Source organism: Pomacea canaliculata, linkage group LG13 (assembly GCF_003073045.1).
Source record: "Pomacea canaliculata isolate SZHN2017 linkage group LG13, ASM307304v1, whole genome shotgun sequence".
NCBI classification, from domain to species: Eukaryota; Metazoa; Mollusca; class Gastropoda; order Architaenioglossa; family Ampullariidae; genus Pomacea; species Pomacea canaliculata.
Genome location: NC_037602.1, coordinates 3,673,014 through 3,690,710, shown reverse-complemented (window position 1 = coordinate 3,690,710; position 17,697 = coordinate 3,673,014). Strand labels below are relative to the sequence as shown.

General features: G+C 39.6%; 1 protein-coding gene across 3 annotated transcripts in view; it reads right to left on the bottom strand.

Annotated features, from left to right (window-relative positions):
* Positions 1–17,697, bottom strand: part of LOC112554255 (gonadotropin-releasing hormone receptor-like) — a 115,054-nt gene that overhangs the window by 36,424 nt on the left and 60,933 nt on the right. For all 3 annotated transcript variants that reach the window (XR_003097225.1, XM_025221958.1, XM_025221959.1), the window contains exons 2-4: positions 4,903–5,180; positions 3,971–4,216; positions 108–266 (exon numbers count right to left, since the gene is read on the bottom strand). Coding sequence is in view for 2 of the 3 variants with exons in the window: in XM_025221958.1 (XP_025077743.1) it covers positions 108–266; positions 3,971–4,216; positions 4,903–4,926 (429 nt within the window). In the remaining variant the exon portion in view is untranslated. The remainder of the gene's footprint in view (positions 1–107; positions 267–3,970; positions 4,217–4,902; positions 5,181–17,697) is intronic.

Genomic DNA, 17,697 nt, shown 5'->3' with positions numbered 1-17,697 from the left:
GTTGGACAGTATGCCTGATTCTACCCCTCATGCATTGATTACCCTTAAATGGCTACCCGTGAAGACATGTTGACAGATTGTTTCCCAACATGAGTCACTTATCTCACCTGTGGAATGCTGAAGATGGCGCTGAACACCCATCCCAGACCAATCATTACTCGAACCCTGTAGGTGGCTCCGTTTCTCCTCATCGGATCCAAGATGGCCACACATCTGTCGAGGCTGATGGCTACGGTGATGTATGTAGACAAGTACAGCGCAAACACCTGGAGACATAAGACAAGGTGACATAGACAACAAACATTTTCGCCTCCACAGTTAGTTCTGAGTGTTTTTTGTCTGCAAGGACCGCCATAGAAGGGGACCCGATGGTCGTGTGTTGTCCTTCACCCACTTCCTGTCTTCCACGGACAGATTAAATACCCTTCCCTTGTGAGTGTTTGTCTGTTTGCTTACTATCTCAGACCACGACCCAGACGCTTGCTCCACGAAAGCTCTCAATATTTTCCCTTCGCTGACTTATTGCAAGCTGTATACATAATGCCACTTATATGTATGCCTGTGTATGTGTGCTTAATGATTGAAGACTTCAGCAGCCTCTCTGTGGGCGGACTCGCAGCGCTGGCTATGTAAACATGTCTGTCTTATCACTCCTTCCAAGCGGAAGACCTGAGGCCAGATGCATAACACATTTCTAATGTTAAACACTTAAGTCTTAAATATATTTAGGTAATCAATTGAACAGAATCATAGTACACAACACAACTTTTGCTTCAGCTAAAATTATTTTAAATAAATAAAACTGTTTAATCCAGACTGTTATGATAGTCAGCTTGTGTCAGGGTCTAAATGGGATAGGAGAGGTTTTTGAAATATTTCTAGAACTGTTTAAGTCTTGGAAACATGTTGAGAAGCGAGCCCCTGATAAGCAAATTCTCCTTTAGCCTGCTTCCATCCTTGTTCCGGTTTGCAGTCATACTCTGGAGACCAACACACCCGACCCTCCAGCAGATTTCAAGGCAAGGCAGACACCTGACATACAAATTCTTCACGCTAGTCACTCATCTGTGTTTCCGGTCGTCTTCCCAAAGTCTGCTCAGCATTTGAACCGCTTTAGTTTGCTAGGTCGAAGCTCTGTGATTGCTTCATTTACATTCTTTATCCTTGCTCCAGTACCCAGTGGCCCCTCTTCCTCCATTGCCCAGTGCTGACTATTCTTCATTTTTAATTGCTTCGTTTATCGGTTTCATTTTTTTTCAAGATTCCTCTACATCCTTTCTGCTTCATTTGCATGTTGCATCTACTTATTGCCTGGTTCCTGACTTAGTTTCTTTTTCTTTCCTACAAAACTATTCTGTTGTGGGATTTTTTTCTCTAAGAGGAAGTATGTCCTTGTGTGTTGATGATTTTCTTATTCATTGTCTCGCTTTTTCGGAATAGTGGTTTTTTGCTTGTGGTCTGTGTTTTTTGCTCCCAATTTTGTACCATCCTCTGCAAGGGTCAGGCCAGGTCTTCCCGATCATATTTGCAGCTGTTATCCCTGAACTTTTGAGGTTAGTGAAGCTTCTTTTCTGTTTGTCTTCGCCACACTCGTTAATGAAAGATTATTGTTGCTCGTTCCGACTGGGGACGAATCGTCTGACAACATAATTTTGCACCTCCTTTCTGGACATTCCGTCGTCTCTAGACAGTAATCGCAGTATGTTTCCCTGAGATGTTTTCCTCCTGCAGTTCTGTGTCTGATGATACAACTTAAACCAAATGTTTGTTCACATTATCTGTCTTTCGCAAACTAATCATTACTTAGACAAGCTTTCTGATCTTAACCCGCCCTGCCCTCTCTTTTCTTCTCTCTCTCTACTAAAAATAACTGATTAGTCACATTCCGGTATAAATGTTAGAAAGTTTAGGATACATGAGAATCCTTTCTCACACTTGTGGGCAGGCAATTATGGCAACTAAAAGCAAAGGGCAGACGATCGTCTCCTAATACTGCGCAATAAAACATCGGAATGGCGTTTGATCACAGGGTTAGCTCCCTTTTTATCTTCTTTTCTGTATTTCAGAAATTCTTGCTCCACCGGTACAAATGTCGTTTTAGTCTGAACGAATTAGTACTTAATACAACAAATGCTTATGTTCTTATGTCACCGAGGACATCAACTCCTGATGCAAACCCGAAAACATCTCACGTGGCTCTTTTGCCACATTCGATGTGTTAGAGGTAGATGTAGATGTAAATGTAGATGTAGACTTGTGCCTGTTGTACGGATGTGTACGCTAGTACATCCTGTATTAGAGAAATGCCTGTGTATACCTCTGTATTACCTACTGTGCAGGATGGTCAACGGGAATCCATTCTGCAATGTCAGTCCCCGACCCACCGGTCCTTCTGAATATTCATTAGGTCTCGTCTGAAGAACTTATCATCATGACATTTACTACACTGTCGTCGCATCTGCGCAGTAGATCAATATTTCTTAAATAACATATTTGTTTGTCTCTCTGTATGTGTATATATGTAATCCTAAATAAATATGTCATTCTAAGAGTAGTATAAAGAGGGTAATACATAATACACACAAACGCCACGAACGCACATACTTGTTACTTCAGTAAAATAGTAAACTACTTTTTATTTACATCGCTCCTGTACCCACCACCCGAGGGGGGTCAATGCACTCCTGTATGATTGTCTCTTCATCATGACCAGGGCAATTCCCTTGTTTTGAGGTTTATTTAAGCTGGCCTAGGCAGTCATGCTCTAAAACTTAAAAATATCGGGAAATTGTAGAGCGGGTTTGAAAGGGTAAACAGGCTGCAAAAAGTGCTAAACAAGTTTGCCTGTCTGTTTAGAGAAAAGTTTCAGAGTATTGTTTAGCAAAAAATATTTAAAAACAGAGATGTTTAGCAAACAATTTGTGTGTCTGAGTCTTTAAAAATGTTCTTAATCAGACAAAATAGACGACGGTTAAACATAGTGTCCCTCAGGCCAAATGTACCTTTACACAGAGAGGGAGATTTTGTTTGTTTGTTTGTTTGTTTGTTTGTTTGTTTTTCTTTGTTTGTTTGTTTGTTTGTTTGATTGATTAGTGAAACAGTGGGGTAGGATAATATCAAGCTTTTTTTCTTGTTATGCTGACAGTGAACGACCGACGTTCACATTCTTCCCTTCTCTGTTTCTCTTTTGAGGCTAAGGCAAGGGGAACCATTGTCAAAGCATCCCTGTCCATATTTTTACATGTCCACCTAAAGATTATCTGTCCACAAAGATTCACCACAAAGCATCCTAACCTTTGCACGGACTATGCAAACCACAAAAATGTCACCCTAAGGGCTCCCAAAATAACCCTGGTAACAGTTTCTACAATTTCTCTTATGTCCAAGGAACCAGTTTCTGTGCGCATGCGTGGGAGGTGCAAGAAGCCGTAGCCTTAGGGTTTATTTTTATTCTCGTTTTCCAGTTTTTAACGGTAACACTACCTCATCAGTTCAATACACGCTAGAATATTCCTTCTAAACTCTTTTGTTGTGTGTTGCCGTTTGTTCTGTCTTCCGGCAAGCACAAAGAAAGAGCCGTTCGAGTCACGTGGTCTCATCGATCGCTGACATTTTTGCGGCTGTTCCATCTGTCGCTCACCTAGTCCAAGAAAAATGGTCTTTACGACTTCCAGACCAGACTCCCTCTTGCTGCTATGCCTCTCTCAGCAGTTGGAAGGTTATGCACAATTAAAAAGTTTCGAATAGTTGCGACACGAGCTTTCGATCTCCACAGCGAGCAGAAAAGTTTACACAAACCAGAGAAACAGGTTCAGGATTTCAGTATTTCTTGTTGTTGAATTCGATTTTAACATTTTCCTTGGTATAGATTCGGCATCTGTCAATAATTTTGAGAAGAATAAATAGTAGAAACTGAAAAGAACAATAATAAATAAAAATTACAAGGATGGTAATGATGATGATGGCTCACCTGCATGTACTTGACCAATTTGCAGGTGAAGGTTCCAGCAAGCCACTGCACGGTGGCCGCCCAGATGGCCTCGCCAGCGATGCAGAAGAAGGTGACCAGAAGGTCTGCAAGCGCGAGGTTGACGATGAGTGTGTTGATAGTCGACTTTCGTCTCCTCAGTCTGTACATCTGCATCAACGTCGCTGTGTTGCCGATGAAGGAGATGACGAACATGACGCCGAAGACAACGGCTTTGGTCAGGCTCACCTGAGACCGTGACGAGACTACAATTAATAAGAATGGCGATGCTATATCAACAGTCTGGGATTTCCTTTTGATCGTCTTTTTCTTAACTTTGCATTTTAGTTTTTGTTTTATTTGGGGCTTTTTTTCGTCGTTGTTGAACCATACTGGTTCTTGTACAAATTTCCTTTTAAAAGATAGGAAGTATGTGCTCATCTTCCAAGATGGACTTTTAAAAAATCAATTTACAGAGTGGTAAAGTGACTTAAGTGGCTTTAGAAAATTCTTTAGCACCACGTGAGCAGCCTATCCAACATTTTTAGACCAGTCACGTGAATCCAAACGCGCTGCATTGACCCTAACATCTACAAAAGTACAAAGTCAACAACCGTTTACTCATTATGACGAATAATACAGTAGGTACATAAATGAAAATGTCATGGAACAAACAAACAAGCAAGGCAGCAAACAAACCTGCACACAAACAAACAAGGCAACAAACAATCCATTGAACGAACGAATTGACAAATAATTAAACAAGCAAGACAACGGAGAAACGCTAACGTACGCACGCTAACAGAGAACCATCGAATGAAGTAAGAAAGAAAAAAACAGACGAACGACTAAATGGACAAAGGAAAGGTTAACGAGAAGAGTGAACAAGAAAATGAAGGAACAAATAAACGAACAAACAAAGAATATTACATTACCTCATTAAATGTGGGAGCCTGCATCAGCACGGAAGATGTTGATGAATTGCTGTCGTTGAGAGCCAGCTCCAGCAGGTCGGTGCTTCTGGAGCCGGAAGTGACGCCAAGCTTCAGTTGGCTTAACGTGCCCGCAGATATTTGGTGCACCACACTGGGGTAGGTGGACTGAAGGACGGCGGGGACGACGAGGTCAGCAGCATGGTGATGTTGAGCTCAGTTTCCATCGTGAGAGTCGTGGGGAGCCTCTGTCTGCTCAGGTACACGTCCACAAAGTTATACTGCAACAGGCACAGACACTGACTGAGCTGGTGATCTTTCTTCTCAGAATCTCAGAGCTCATTTTTATTATTGTAATCCATAGAGAATCGGGTAGATGAAGTAGAGTTTTTTTTTTCAGCACGTGTTTACACAGGTTGTCATGCTAAAGGGTCCGTTACACAAAACATATTTAATCTTAAGCAGTTTAGTCTTAAATCTGTCTGTCCCGTCCCCATTTTCTTAATCCCTTGTAAATAGGAAAAGAGAGCTTTGTTAAATTTTCTAAATTTTCTTTTTAAAGCATTTTCTTGATTCTAAAAAACATGTTGTGCTACTAGCCCCTGAGCTTTACACAACCATTAGAAAACATTGAACTCCCACAGAGCATTAGTGACGCAGTTCGTGGAAGAATGGCGAAAATAAAAGTTCTAAAATAGAAGTGAATTGACGCCTCATCTAATTTTTTTGTGAGTCAGAAAGCTTCCATTTTGAGGTGTGTCTGACCATTGCGTGAGAGCGACTGGGCTCAGCCATCTTTTTAAACTCTCTCAATGCATTTCTTAATTCAAAGCAAAACAATCAAAATCAGATTGCGAAATTTTGAAATGGGGGAAAAAAACTGTCAATCATTTTCCTTTAGTATTGCTCAAAGCACCACCAATCTCTAAAATCTTTTCATATGTAGAAGAAGATGCAGATAACGATGGCGATAAAGAAGGATTGTTAGTAGTGGTGATGGTGCAGGCGGTTGATGAATAAACAATTTTTCTGACACCCTCACTGCAGGATAAGAGCTGTGTTAATAAGATACATATTAATTGATTTGCATACTGCTGAGCTTTCCAACTTCCGAGGTTAACAAAAAGCGGACTCGGTCTGGAGCCAATATCTTCCCGACATGCAGCATGTTGCTGAGCTGCGCACATTTCCTGACAACCTCCAGAGCATCCTCGACGAGAGCGCCACCAACACGCACGATATCGCCCCCGTGGCGATTGGAGACCACGTGGTGCTGTCTCCACCACTTCAGTCCAGGCATCATTGCCCTCGAGATGAATGGAGCAAACGTTATAAGCAGTTTGGTCTGGCGAATAATGCACTAGCTGACAGTTCTTATCACGCAACCCTCCAGGGCTGGGAATTTACACAGCCCCCCCAGGGGTACACGTGCAGGGGTCAACCGGATAATGCCCTGGCCAGCCAGGCTGGAGACAGTCGTCGGGAGAGATAGCTGTCTTGGATGAAAGAGAGAAAGAGAAAAAGAGATGAGAGACAAAGAGCCCAAAATTAGCTTGGCCAGACGTGGTAGAGTCCGGGTATATCAGGAAGATAATTCCTTATCATATTTTTTAATTCGCTGCAGACATAGTAAGAGAGTTCTCAAAAGAAAGCAAACAGACTGTTTGACGACTGTGCATATAGCTTCAAAGCAGATTGTTGTCTGTTCTTTGGATACGATACTGATTCGGAACTGATTGATAGACACTTCGCGGAGTCTGCCGATCAGACGCCATTTTGATATTCTCAAGCCATTACTGTCTCAGTATTTAGAATCCCGCACGATTGTATTATAATAATTATTTTTATTTTTATTTTTTAATAATAATTTTAATAATTTAATTATTTTATAACCTGTTGCCATTGCAAACTCTTTGCATTCTTGAATTGATTTAGTTCTATGATTTCAAAACTGAGAAGACAAATGGCGGAGAGTGATGGGGTGTGCAATGGAGAGAAGGGACAAGGATCGGAAAGTTGTTCTCATGTTGTTCTTGCTGTTTCTTGACACTACTCCAAAAGCTGACGAAACTTTCTAATGAAGCATGCAGAGACTACAATTTTCATATCTTCTAACAGTTATGAGTCCTGCTGAGCACCTAGTCCACTTCTCACGGATCATGACTCCCCTCCCATCATAAATTCCTGCGGTTGGCGAGTGCCAGCATCCACGTCATCACTTGAAGCAGACATTGGTGGGGTGGAAGCCGAGAGCAGAGATTCATCTGCAACGCCTGGTGCTTTGGGGCGAAGCTAAAAGTCACGGTAGGTGAGTGGGCGATGTACGCAGGAAAATTGCCGATAATGAGACAAAAGGAAGAAAAATGTCTGCCATATAATGCGAAGTTCTTGTCGTGGAGGTCCGAAAGCTCCTGTGGGTGCATTAGACGAACAGAGTCTGTGTTTAATGAGACGTTCGGCCAGACGGAGTGGCGACTAGTGGCAAGCATTGCAAAGAACTAGTCTGTCTCCATGATGGCCAACGGACTCCAGGATGAGACTAGTGTGGGTGCCGTCCCTTGAAAGTGAAGAGATCATCGAGATTCTTGACAATCCAAGGCACAGGAATGGAGGGAGGGTAAACTCTCTTAGCTGAGAAGAATAGCAAGCATTTTTTTACTAGTTGCATCAACTCTGTTCTCTCCTCACACAGTAAATTCTTTTTGTGAAAGAGAAGAAAGTTTTATGTGGCCAGACATTGTTTATTCTCTCTACTGTCCTCTGTCATTTTTGTCTAAACATCTCTCTCGTTGAGTTCATCCAGATCATACAAGATCATACAAAAAAGCTACAATTACTTTCACATATTGGTGAGATGGATCTCGACAAGATAAACATTCAGGGACAAATAATTTTGGATGGAAAAAAACAGAACGATCCTACACCTTCCATTCCCTCATCCTTGATTGTCTCAGACAGAACTGACTAGCAAGTCCTGTGTGAGTCAGTCAAGAACTTTTTTGATGTTGGGGCTGGCTGGGATACCTCAGTATATGTTATTATATAGACACTAATATATACTACTGGTTCGTGAATGAAGGTCATGGAGATATTGTTTTACCGCCAACAGGGACGTGAGGAGACTTGTCTGACAAGCTTAATGCCACCAACATAAGATGGACAAGCACACAGCGACTGCAAACAGGAAGATGTCTGGAAACTTTTAGTTCAATATTTAGTTCCAGAACACCAAATCAACAGCGGTTTCATAGTGTTCTCATAGTTTTGTTTTGGTGAGAACCTTACGCCCAGGGTAATGACAGACAAGATAAACACATCCTGGCAGGAGGTACGCAGGGCTTCGGTGCGAAATGATTCAAAAATAGCCCCCATATTTCCCCGGGAATGGTTCCAAGAATAACCAAGCTTTCCCCAAACATCTGAATAGAGGTCCCTTAGAAGTGCGAGAGTTCTCGGAGACTGAAATTTCCTGACGGATTTCCGGTCGACTTCCTTACTAGCCACGTGAACCCAGAAGACGACTTGCAGGATGTATATTAACAGCAAAGTTGTCTCCTCCTTGTCTTACCTGATGATAAACGACTCCTACACATCTAAATTCGTAAAGATAAATTTCCCTTTACTGACAGACGAGAACCAGGAGATGATGGAAGTTTGTTTGATCATTGCCAGTCCTAGACGAAACCCAATGATACAGACACAGTTTGCGGCATCTATGTTATCAGTGATGACAGTTTGGTCCTTTCCACATCCTGTTGCACATAAATGAACTGTTGTCTTCTTAACCAGAACATAAAGTAAGACTACATAACTATTTAAATAGCAGTAGTAGTATTCACTCAAAAGTATGAAAGAAATTTCTTTCTCTAGAGTAGCTCCGCCAGAAGGAGGCTAGAGGAAGCGGATGTCCGGACCAAACACAAGGTAAAACGAGAAAGAACCTTTGAGGATGGAGTGCTTAGTAAATGATGCGTTGCATGTTGGCTGAGGTTCCTTTTTTATAATTTATTATTCTAGGGAAGATTGCATTTCTCGCTAAAAGCGGAGGATGCGGTAAGCTCCTGCACGATCGATGGTTATTGAATTTGGAATCGTCCTCTTTATCGTCGACTGGGACATCACCCAGGCCTTACTGCGGTGGGTCGCCATCACGAACATTAGTCCATTGCCAGTCTCACGCTAAGATGAAAGGGAAAAGGCGAGAGAAACAAGGTGGCTTTTTTCATTTTATTCCTCTCGCCTTCATCATTGTCAAAACTAATCTCCTGTTTCTTTTCCTTCTCAGCAGGCACACGTTTCCGTAGAGCTGATAGATGTCGACTGTCTTAGTTGTTTTACATCGATTTCTTTTTTCTAATTGTGTTCTTTATTCGGAACAGGTATTGTAACACGCACAGCAAGTACTGTTGCACTTTGCGCTGTTTAAAATAAGTGTGACATTTCGTCGTCGTCGTCATCATCATCATCATCATCATCATCATCATCATCATCATCATCATCAAGGTAAAATTCAAAGTGTGAGGTTTATCGATCTGTGTGCATAGGACGTGTGAAAAAAAAGATATTTACTCCCCAGACCTTATTTTCAGTTTCACAAAGATAAAAATTATTGTTGAATTATTAATGTGATTTATCGATAGGTAGCATTATCCCCCAATCACTTTCCTCAATTTGCAGACACAATGTACTAAAGGTCCAACGGTCCAGATTGTTCCATACTTTCAAACTGATTGTCAAGACCCTACACACTACAGGCTTTAACAAAGAATCAAAAACAGAAGAGAAGTTTTCAACAGCTTTCCTGTTCAATCTCTGTCAAAACACATTTGTCATTTTTGCGCCAGATTCTCCTCGTAGCCCTGCTGATGAAATTAGTTCATCCACACCCAAGGTGATCCCATCATTGACCCTGGACCAGAGTTTGTTACACCTCCGTCTATCCTTTGGCTTCTAGACAAACCTCTTTCATTGACTCGGTCAGTCTCTGTCGCTTCTTCGTGATGGATGCGTGTCTAGCCCGACTTTTAAACCAGCTTCCTTCGGGAACTTTCGTTTGATTGCTACCATCTGCCGACAGCTTGCCTATCGCTCTTTGAATTCCCTGTTTTGTGTTTCTTAGCAGCTCTTCTGGCGGAGAAATACATTTGCGTCTTGTCTCTCGTGACTAAAGATAGCCTGAGGAGCTGTTCCTCCAAGGCAGTAAGTGCACACGGCGTTCAATTCCTGTCAAAAGAAAATGTTAGATATGCATTTGGCTGTTCAACTCGAGGTAAACAACACACAAAGGCATTCTGATGTTATCCAGCCAGTCTGTTGAGGAATAGGATTGAGGAAAGGCAAGCTTGCGCTTTTTTTTACTCGCAGTAAGCAGCTAAGACTGTATGGCAGCAAGGAAAAGCAGAGAATAAAGAGGCAAAGGAGGAAAGGTAGACGGATAGATGAATAAAACTTCTGTGGAGGAATAAAACGATACTTTAAAGCAATTTCATTAACACGTTAGTTCATAAGTCATAAACATATGCTTGTTTGTTTCCACCATTTTATTTATTAATTTTTTATAACTTATCAGGACAGATAACGGTGACGATGATTTTGACATTAAAGTGCGAACTTTGTAGACTGCATAAAAAAAATTTTGTCTTTCTTGAAAAATGTTCTACATCCTTGCCATCATCTCAGTGCAAGTGAGGGAGCACCATCATGCATCATTTCGCCATCTTCCCTCGTTAACTGTCTCTGCAAGCCGTTGCAAAGTTGAAATACAAATGGATTCTTTCACAACAGCATTAGTCCGGTCCACCCATCAAACGTTCTCGTCCTGATTATCTACACATGGCTTGGACAAAGCAGTGCAGGTTTTGTGAAAGCAATTTTTCATCTCGTAATTGCGTCAAAGTGCGGTTCTTCCAGAAGTCTGCAAGAAATTATTCCCTGCACGAGCATTTGCCCATGTTTCGACGACCTGCTGCGAAGATGCAGACTTTCTACTTTACGAGGTTCCTGCAGGGACAACGAAATCGCCGACACCAAGCCATTCATTATTTCGGGAATTAGAGACAGGGTGGAGGGCTCCGCATCTCTGTTTCCGGTTTTGGCAGACCGTGAACAAGCCTTCTCTCTCATTTGCAATGTTGCCAGAACACCACGTCCAGCCTCGTCACGACATCTGGAGGAACTATGAACGGACGTGGGTGTTCTCGCCATGAATGAGGATGAGAGAAAGGCATTAGGTTTTTAAGAGGGAGTGGAGACATCGGAAAAAAAAGGAATAAAGAACTGAATTGAACTAAGGTACTCGGCCAATCAAAGCAAAGTGAAAACCTTTATAGCTAATTAATATCAAATTATTGTATAAAAGATGAAATGTTCCCTACAGACTAAAATGCATCCAAAGCACTGACTGACATTTCACAAAGTGAGCTTTAAGAAGAAAAAGAATCATTGTGGCGTTCGTATATCTCAGGACATCCTTCTGAAGTGCGATGTATTAAATAAAAGTTGGCAATGCTTCTGATGAAAACAGCATTAGAATTTCAAGTAAGTAATATGATTTTCAAAAAGAATGCATGTGATTTGTTCAGAGACGTCGGTTCGAACAAACGCATTTGGGGCACTATGTTCTACATTCAGGCAAGAATTAATATTTTTTGCTAAAACCCTGTTAACTTTATCGAATGTCGTCTCCTAATAGACAAATATGCAAAAAATTATTTTCTTTTACGAATTAAAAAATGAATTAAAGAATGAATAATAAAAACGGGATCTATAATAAAAAAAAATTGAAAGAAACTAGTTTTCTAAAATCTAATTACGATGTGTTCATCAGTTTTTTCCCGAATATACTATTAAAAGAAAGGCAGGAAATGACAGAAATAAATAAAATAAAATAGTGAACTTTCATCTACAGTTTTACGATTTTATACAAGTTGTTTCTTATATTGTAATCCATAAAACTTTACAAAATATACAAGTTAATGGATTTAGTTTTTAAGCTATTCGAGGGGTTGTAAGACATTTTAACAAGACGCTGTGCCATGCTTTGAAAATATCATTCAAATAAAATAATTTCTGTGTGAAGATTACTACAGATCGTTTGTAATTTCAAACCCTGGCAGGTGTACAAAAAATGGATTAGCCTGTCATCTTCATCTTACTGCAGTAGAAGTATAAACTTTTATTGAAAAAAAAATAAAGATCCATCTTATGTGGGGAAAAAACACCTACGTGCGTAGACACACGACTGACACGCATAGAAACACTAAAAATTTTGAGGTTTACTTGTAAGAACCTCGTATGTCGTCATCTGCTAGAAAACTCCCTCCCCTTCTAAAAAAAAATAGAAGCAAACTAAAATAGAATAAATGGCTGACGGCCGCCAACCTGTCATCGGCTCCATCGATCCAAGCGACGTCTTTATGGCCGATGAAACTGCCATCAGCATCATTAACAATAAAGAAGGGCAAGGATGTTCGTTGAAAATGTCGATCTTTAAAGAAAAACCAAAGCAGTCCACTGGCCAGAGAAGATGTATGTTCCTGGAATGGCGAGACCGACACAAGACAAAAGACAAGATGAATGGAAGGCGAGAATTTTAAGAAAACACGAAAAACTGTCCAGTGCCTTCGGTCAGAAAAGGTGCTTCTGAGCTTTCTCTGAGCATCAAAGGCCATGACTACTGTTTCGAAATAATACGATGTATATTTCTTTAGGCTACCGAGAAGGGTTGCAGCTACAGTGTACTTACAGATTAATTCACTAATGTTATTCCTTTTTTATTTTAATTTTTGTAAACCCTTTGATCTTGAAGACTTTTTTACTTTGATCAAGGTAAGGTAGCTTTGTTCGCTCCATTGCATTTCTTTTCAACTGAAGATGCTCTTTTCTGTGTTAAAAAGAGAAAAACTGAAAGAAAATTAATTTGGGTGTTAATGTTAAAAAATGTCAAACTTTTTTTTTTAACTTTCTTGTATATCTGACTTTTTTGAGCAATTTTGTACTTTTTTAAAAATCTGTTTTCTCTGAATGAAAATAAGATTATTCATCATCCTATGTATAAATTGTTTCGATTTTTATTTTCTTTAAGCCTTCCAGTAATGTCTCTGCTTTCACAGTTGTGATCTGAAGAGACAGTAAAGTAAACAAAAGAAATTTTGCTATATTAGGTTTTTCTTTCTTCCATACCCGAGTTGGTATCATGCTTTGTAGCTGTAAAATATCAGTGGAGTTTGCAATGCTGATTTCAAACAAAATTTAAGATTTTTTTTCCTAATTTCGTCGGTTTTTGTTAGTTAAATGATCTTGAGGTTGCACAGTTAGACGGGACGTAAAAAAGAATTCATTTTTATAAATCCAATTACGTTCTAATGAAAATTTTACGTGATGTGGTCCTATACTTGTGAGGACAAAGACAACTAATTATAAAAAACTAATATTTTAAGATTTCTTAGTATGTGATCAGAAGAATGCTACTTTCCCTTGAAAAAGGTGTTTTTGATGGTCTCTGGCAGAAGAGGTTCGTTTTTCTGTATGAAAAAAAAGATTTATTACCACTTTAAAAAACAAGATCCATGTCAACTGCTGAAAGAGATTAATTAAAGCAAAAATCTGTGTTTCAACAATTTTATACGTGTTTCTTTTAACGATGGATGATAAGGTGTTTTACAATAAGGAAAAGGATTTAAAGGTTTATTTTTAAGCTATGATTTAAAATGAGGATATAGAAGGGTTTGTGTTTGATGTTTTCAGTCATCACTGACGATCGCTTGTAGCTACTCTCTATATGGATATAGATATGTGTTCTTAAGACTTCTTACTTTTCCTTTTTCTGCCTAAAACCATTTAAAACTTTGGTAGTTTGATAAACTTTAAAAGAGCGATGGTTTTAAAGGACAAAACTAGCACTCAACGAAAATCACTGGAATTAGAACATTATCACAAAAACATATTCCGGTGGTATTTTATGATAAAGAGGTACGAGAAAAATTGTATAACTATTGTTGTTTTTCTCTTAATCACAACTCTGTCTGTCGAGTGAATTCGGTCTGGACATATTTTTTAATCTTCAGTCGAAGCTTCTAAACAAAATTTGTATTTCTAGGACTGTCTTCCAAAATGCCCCTTTGCCATTTTAGACAAAACATTTGTTCTTGAACACGACAACTTGAGTGATGTTTCTTTATTTGGGTTAAAAAGATGCATAGGTTTGCTGAACTGAGCCACGCTCACTGTTACAAACACTACTGGCAAGTAACCAAACTCTCCAGTGTAGGAAAGTAATTTTCTTGAGTAATGTTAGAAGGCTTATGTCTTTAAAATTAAGCATAATTATGTGCTCGTATTTTGCGAATTATTATTTTAAAATGAGTTTACCCCGATCTAAAAGAAAAAAAAAATGTTGCACTCGTGCTGTGTTTTACATGTATAATCAGCGCCAGCTCTCGAGATTATGTCGTTGCTCTTCATGACACCATATTTATTAGTTTCAGGAAGCACCAGCTTTCCCAACCGAGAAAACCCTGGATTAGGTTTGTTTAGCAGATATCGACACTTTCAGGACAATCTTAATGTTTTGCCATCGGTTATCTTCCAGAAGGACCCTGACAACAAAAAGTAGCATTGTTCTGGTTAACTCTTCTTTGGAAGAATGGCTAAATAATTGATAAATTTCATTCGTGAACTTGGCTTCGGCACAGGCATTGTGTGAAATAAAGGCAGTTACACACCGTGCGATACTGATGTCTAAGCCATATTCTCGGAATAAACAGAATTTTTTTTAAGCAGAACCGGTCTATTTCGGCAGAAAACTAAACATCTATCTGTGTATGGCTTCATTTATACATAGATGTATTCTACAGACTATTTACAGACTAACATTAAGCAATACAGGCAATGTCTTCTCAACTAGTGCCGTCAATTTTATACCTTCCTACACACGGTAAGAACGATTCTCTTAGGATGAAAAGAAACCATTGCTGGACCAGGTGCAGAAGGCATCACGTGGCGCTAGGTGGCTATTAGTGTAAACTACTCAGCTCAGCTTCTTATATTTTATGAGCAGTTTACCTGACTGTCGTGCATTAGCGCCTGGCCGCGTGTAATGCACCTACACCATGGACAATTTAGCAACAATTTTCAAAGAGGAATTAGTAATGCGAGAAATAAAATTGCTATCGAAGGAGAAAATTGCCAAGTATTTTAAGGGACTGTTGTTGTGTGTTCTGCTGCAGAGTGACAAATATAGTCAGAGTCAAATCCAAGAATGAATTCTGCCTGGGAATAGATATACTGTCTTTCTCTTTCTCTCTCTCTCAAAGATGTGAGCTATTCAATACTTTTGGCACACAGTAAGAAAAGTTCCAGAAATATTACGATTAACACTGCTCTTATAGTATAAATTATCACAAATTTATCTATACGAATAAATGTTCAATAGAGATTGATGGAGGATGTATTTAGGATTGATCAATCATTAACCAGTGATTGGTGATTGATTGGTGACTGATGGATGATGGACTTAAATAAACACGTTAAAGTCAAAGAAAATGAAAATAAAGTCATTTAGTTAGGCATGTCGAAAAACTTTTATCTATTATCAGTTAAAGCTTTTAGTTAGTCCTAACTTATTAATGCTCGTATCAGCAAGGGAAAGAACAGCCATTAAGTAGTCCTTTCACGAAATAATTGACTGGCGAACGACGAAAGACTTAATGGATGAATGCAATGCGCAGTCATCTAAATTGTTCGCTTGACCAGTCATCTGGACAGACAGGTTAGTCAATCACAAAAGCACCAGCCAAAGAAAGAAGCAGTAAACACCCAACTAGACGACGACTACACGAGCGACTGGCTGGTACCACTCTGGCCATTCTCATTCATCCTTGTGGAGCTCGATCACACTCAAGAGACGATGCTCTACTCCCAGAGGTCTGGTCGCCACATAAAGAAGCAAACGATTTTCGCCACCAATAGATGTTATTTGGTCTCTAAGCAGTAGATTTGCCAGTGTTTTTATGTCTGGCACTTCAAACATCTTCAGAAAAAGGCCATTTGCTCGGTCGGAAAATAACAGTTTGGGGTTACTAGGGTGTTGATTGTCGTCCTTGATGATTGTCGTCCTTGATGGCGTGGTAACGCGTTGCTCGATTGCTGCTTTTTATAAATGTTTTGTTTACACACACTCTGCTAACTTGCAAGGACACGTTTTGTGAAAGAAAGAGTAAAAGAACAAAGGAATTTTGCCTTGACTTGCTCGGCTAATGGAAATGTTACTGTGCTTCAAAGAGATCTGATTGCGCTTGAAAGTTTGTGTTCATAGTATGAGCTCCCTCTGAAAGTCTTCTTGTGGTGGAGGCGATGTTATTTTGTCAAATAACCTTTGACCTCACTTTTTTAAAGTTTCTTACAGTAAAAATGCTTCAGCCTTGTTTGAGAATTAACTACATAGTAACCATTTGCGTGATCATGAATTCTACTACTACAATTAAAGAAGAAAAGACAAAAAAATAGAAAGGTGAACATGAGAGTGAAATTATATGAGGCAATAATCTCGTTGCCAACAGTAAACATCCAGATATCCCAGGTTTACTTTTACAGCTTATGAGACTTGTAGTACGTGCTTACACCAAGAAATAGTTCCAGAGTTTTCTGCTCGGAGCAAACCAAAGTTGCTATTTCTAAAACCCGTAATACCTTTGAACTTCTGCCTGACTTTGACGGGTAGGAAGCCGGCATCAGATGACAGTCAAACCAAATTCTCGTATTACCAATAAAGCGACATTGACGACTTACTCGGCGGCTCTGATGTACGGTAAGTAATCCCTCGTGCTTTATGAGTCTGCACGCGCAATGTAATCATGCAATATTCCGGTAGGCAACAGACCCTATAAATCTCGAGATTTGAAGGGATTTTCAAAGCCAATAGAAACTATAACAAGTGTCAGGCGCTGGTGGTTGTGAAAAGGGGGATTTTAATCCGAATGTTCCGAGACCTTTTTGCACAATAACTTTTCTCTTCTTGGCTTCTTTTTGAACATCCTCAGAGGCGGGAGCACAGATCACACAGAATATCGGCTTGCACTTTCGTGACACTTTTGCTGTGATTTTCATGAGAACAACACATATCTCTGCAGCAATGGGAGAAAGTAGTAAAATCACGAGTGGTTTAGACCTATATAGAAGGGGCGATAAGCTAGTTTAGTATTCAAGGGAGGTAAACATCTTCTCAGTCATCTTTTCTTTAAAACTTAAGGATCAAAGAAAAAAATTGCATATCCATACAAGTAACTTAAAAACTTTTGGAAAAGGCTACAAAAAAATGAGATAATCCTATTGTTTGAAAACAACTGTGTTGTGTATACTGAATGTTTTTAATATTCCCTCAGTCATGTTTATTTTTTACAAATAACATTCTTTCGGACTTGTCGTATGCAACTCTTCATCAGTGTAACAGAAATGCACTCTAATAGAGCAGCTGTGTAATCATATGATTTACGAGGGATATTTTAACACACATAAGAAACAAAGCAAATGCTCTCCTAAAGAAACTCGTCAAATTGCAGCACAAATACTTCAAACTTTGTATCAACAGTAAAAAGATGAAAGCTAAAAAAACACAGTACCCTTTCTTGTTTTATCAGCTTCTATTATTTTTCCCTCTAGTCGTCCGGCGTTAGCCTGGCGTCAGATGCTCTGAAGAATTTCTCTAGAGTTTTATTGACTTAGCAAGAATCTTTGGTGCAGTCTTCAATTTTCTCAATACGGAATTCTGCATGCACTTTAATTTCTGATAACAGCAGGCTG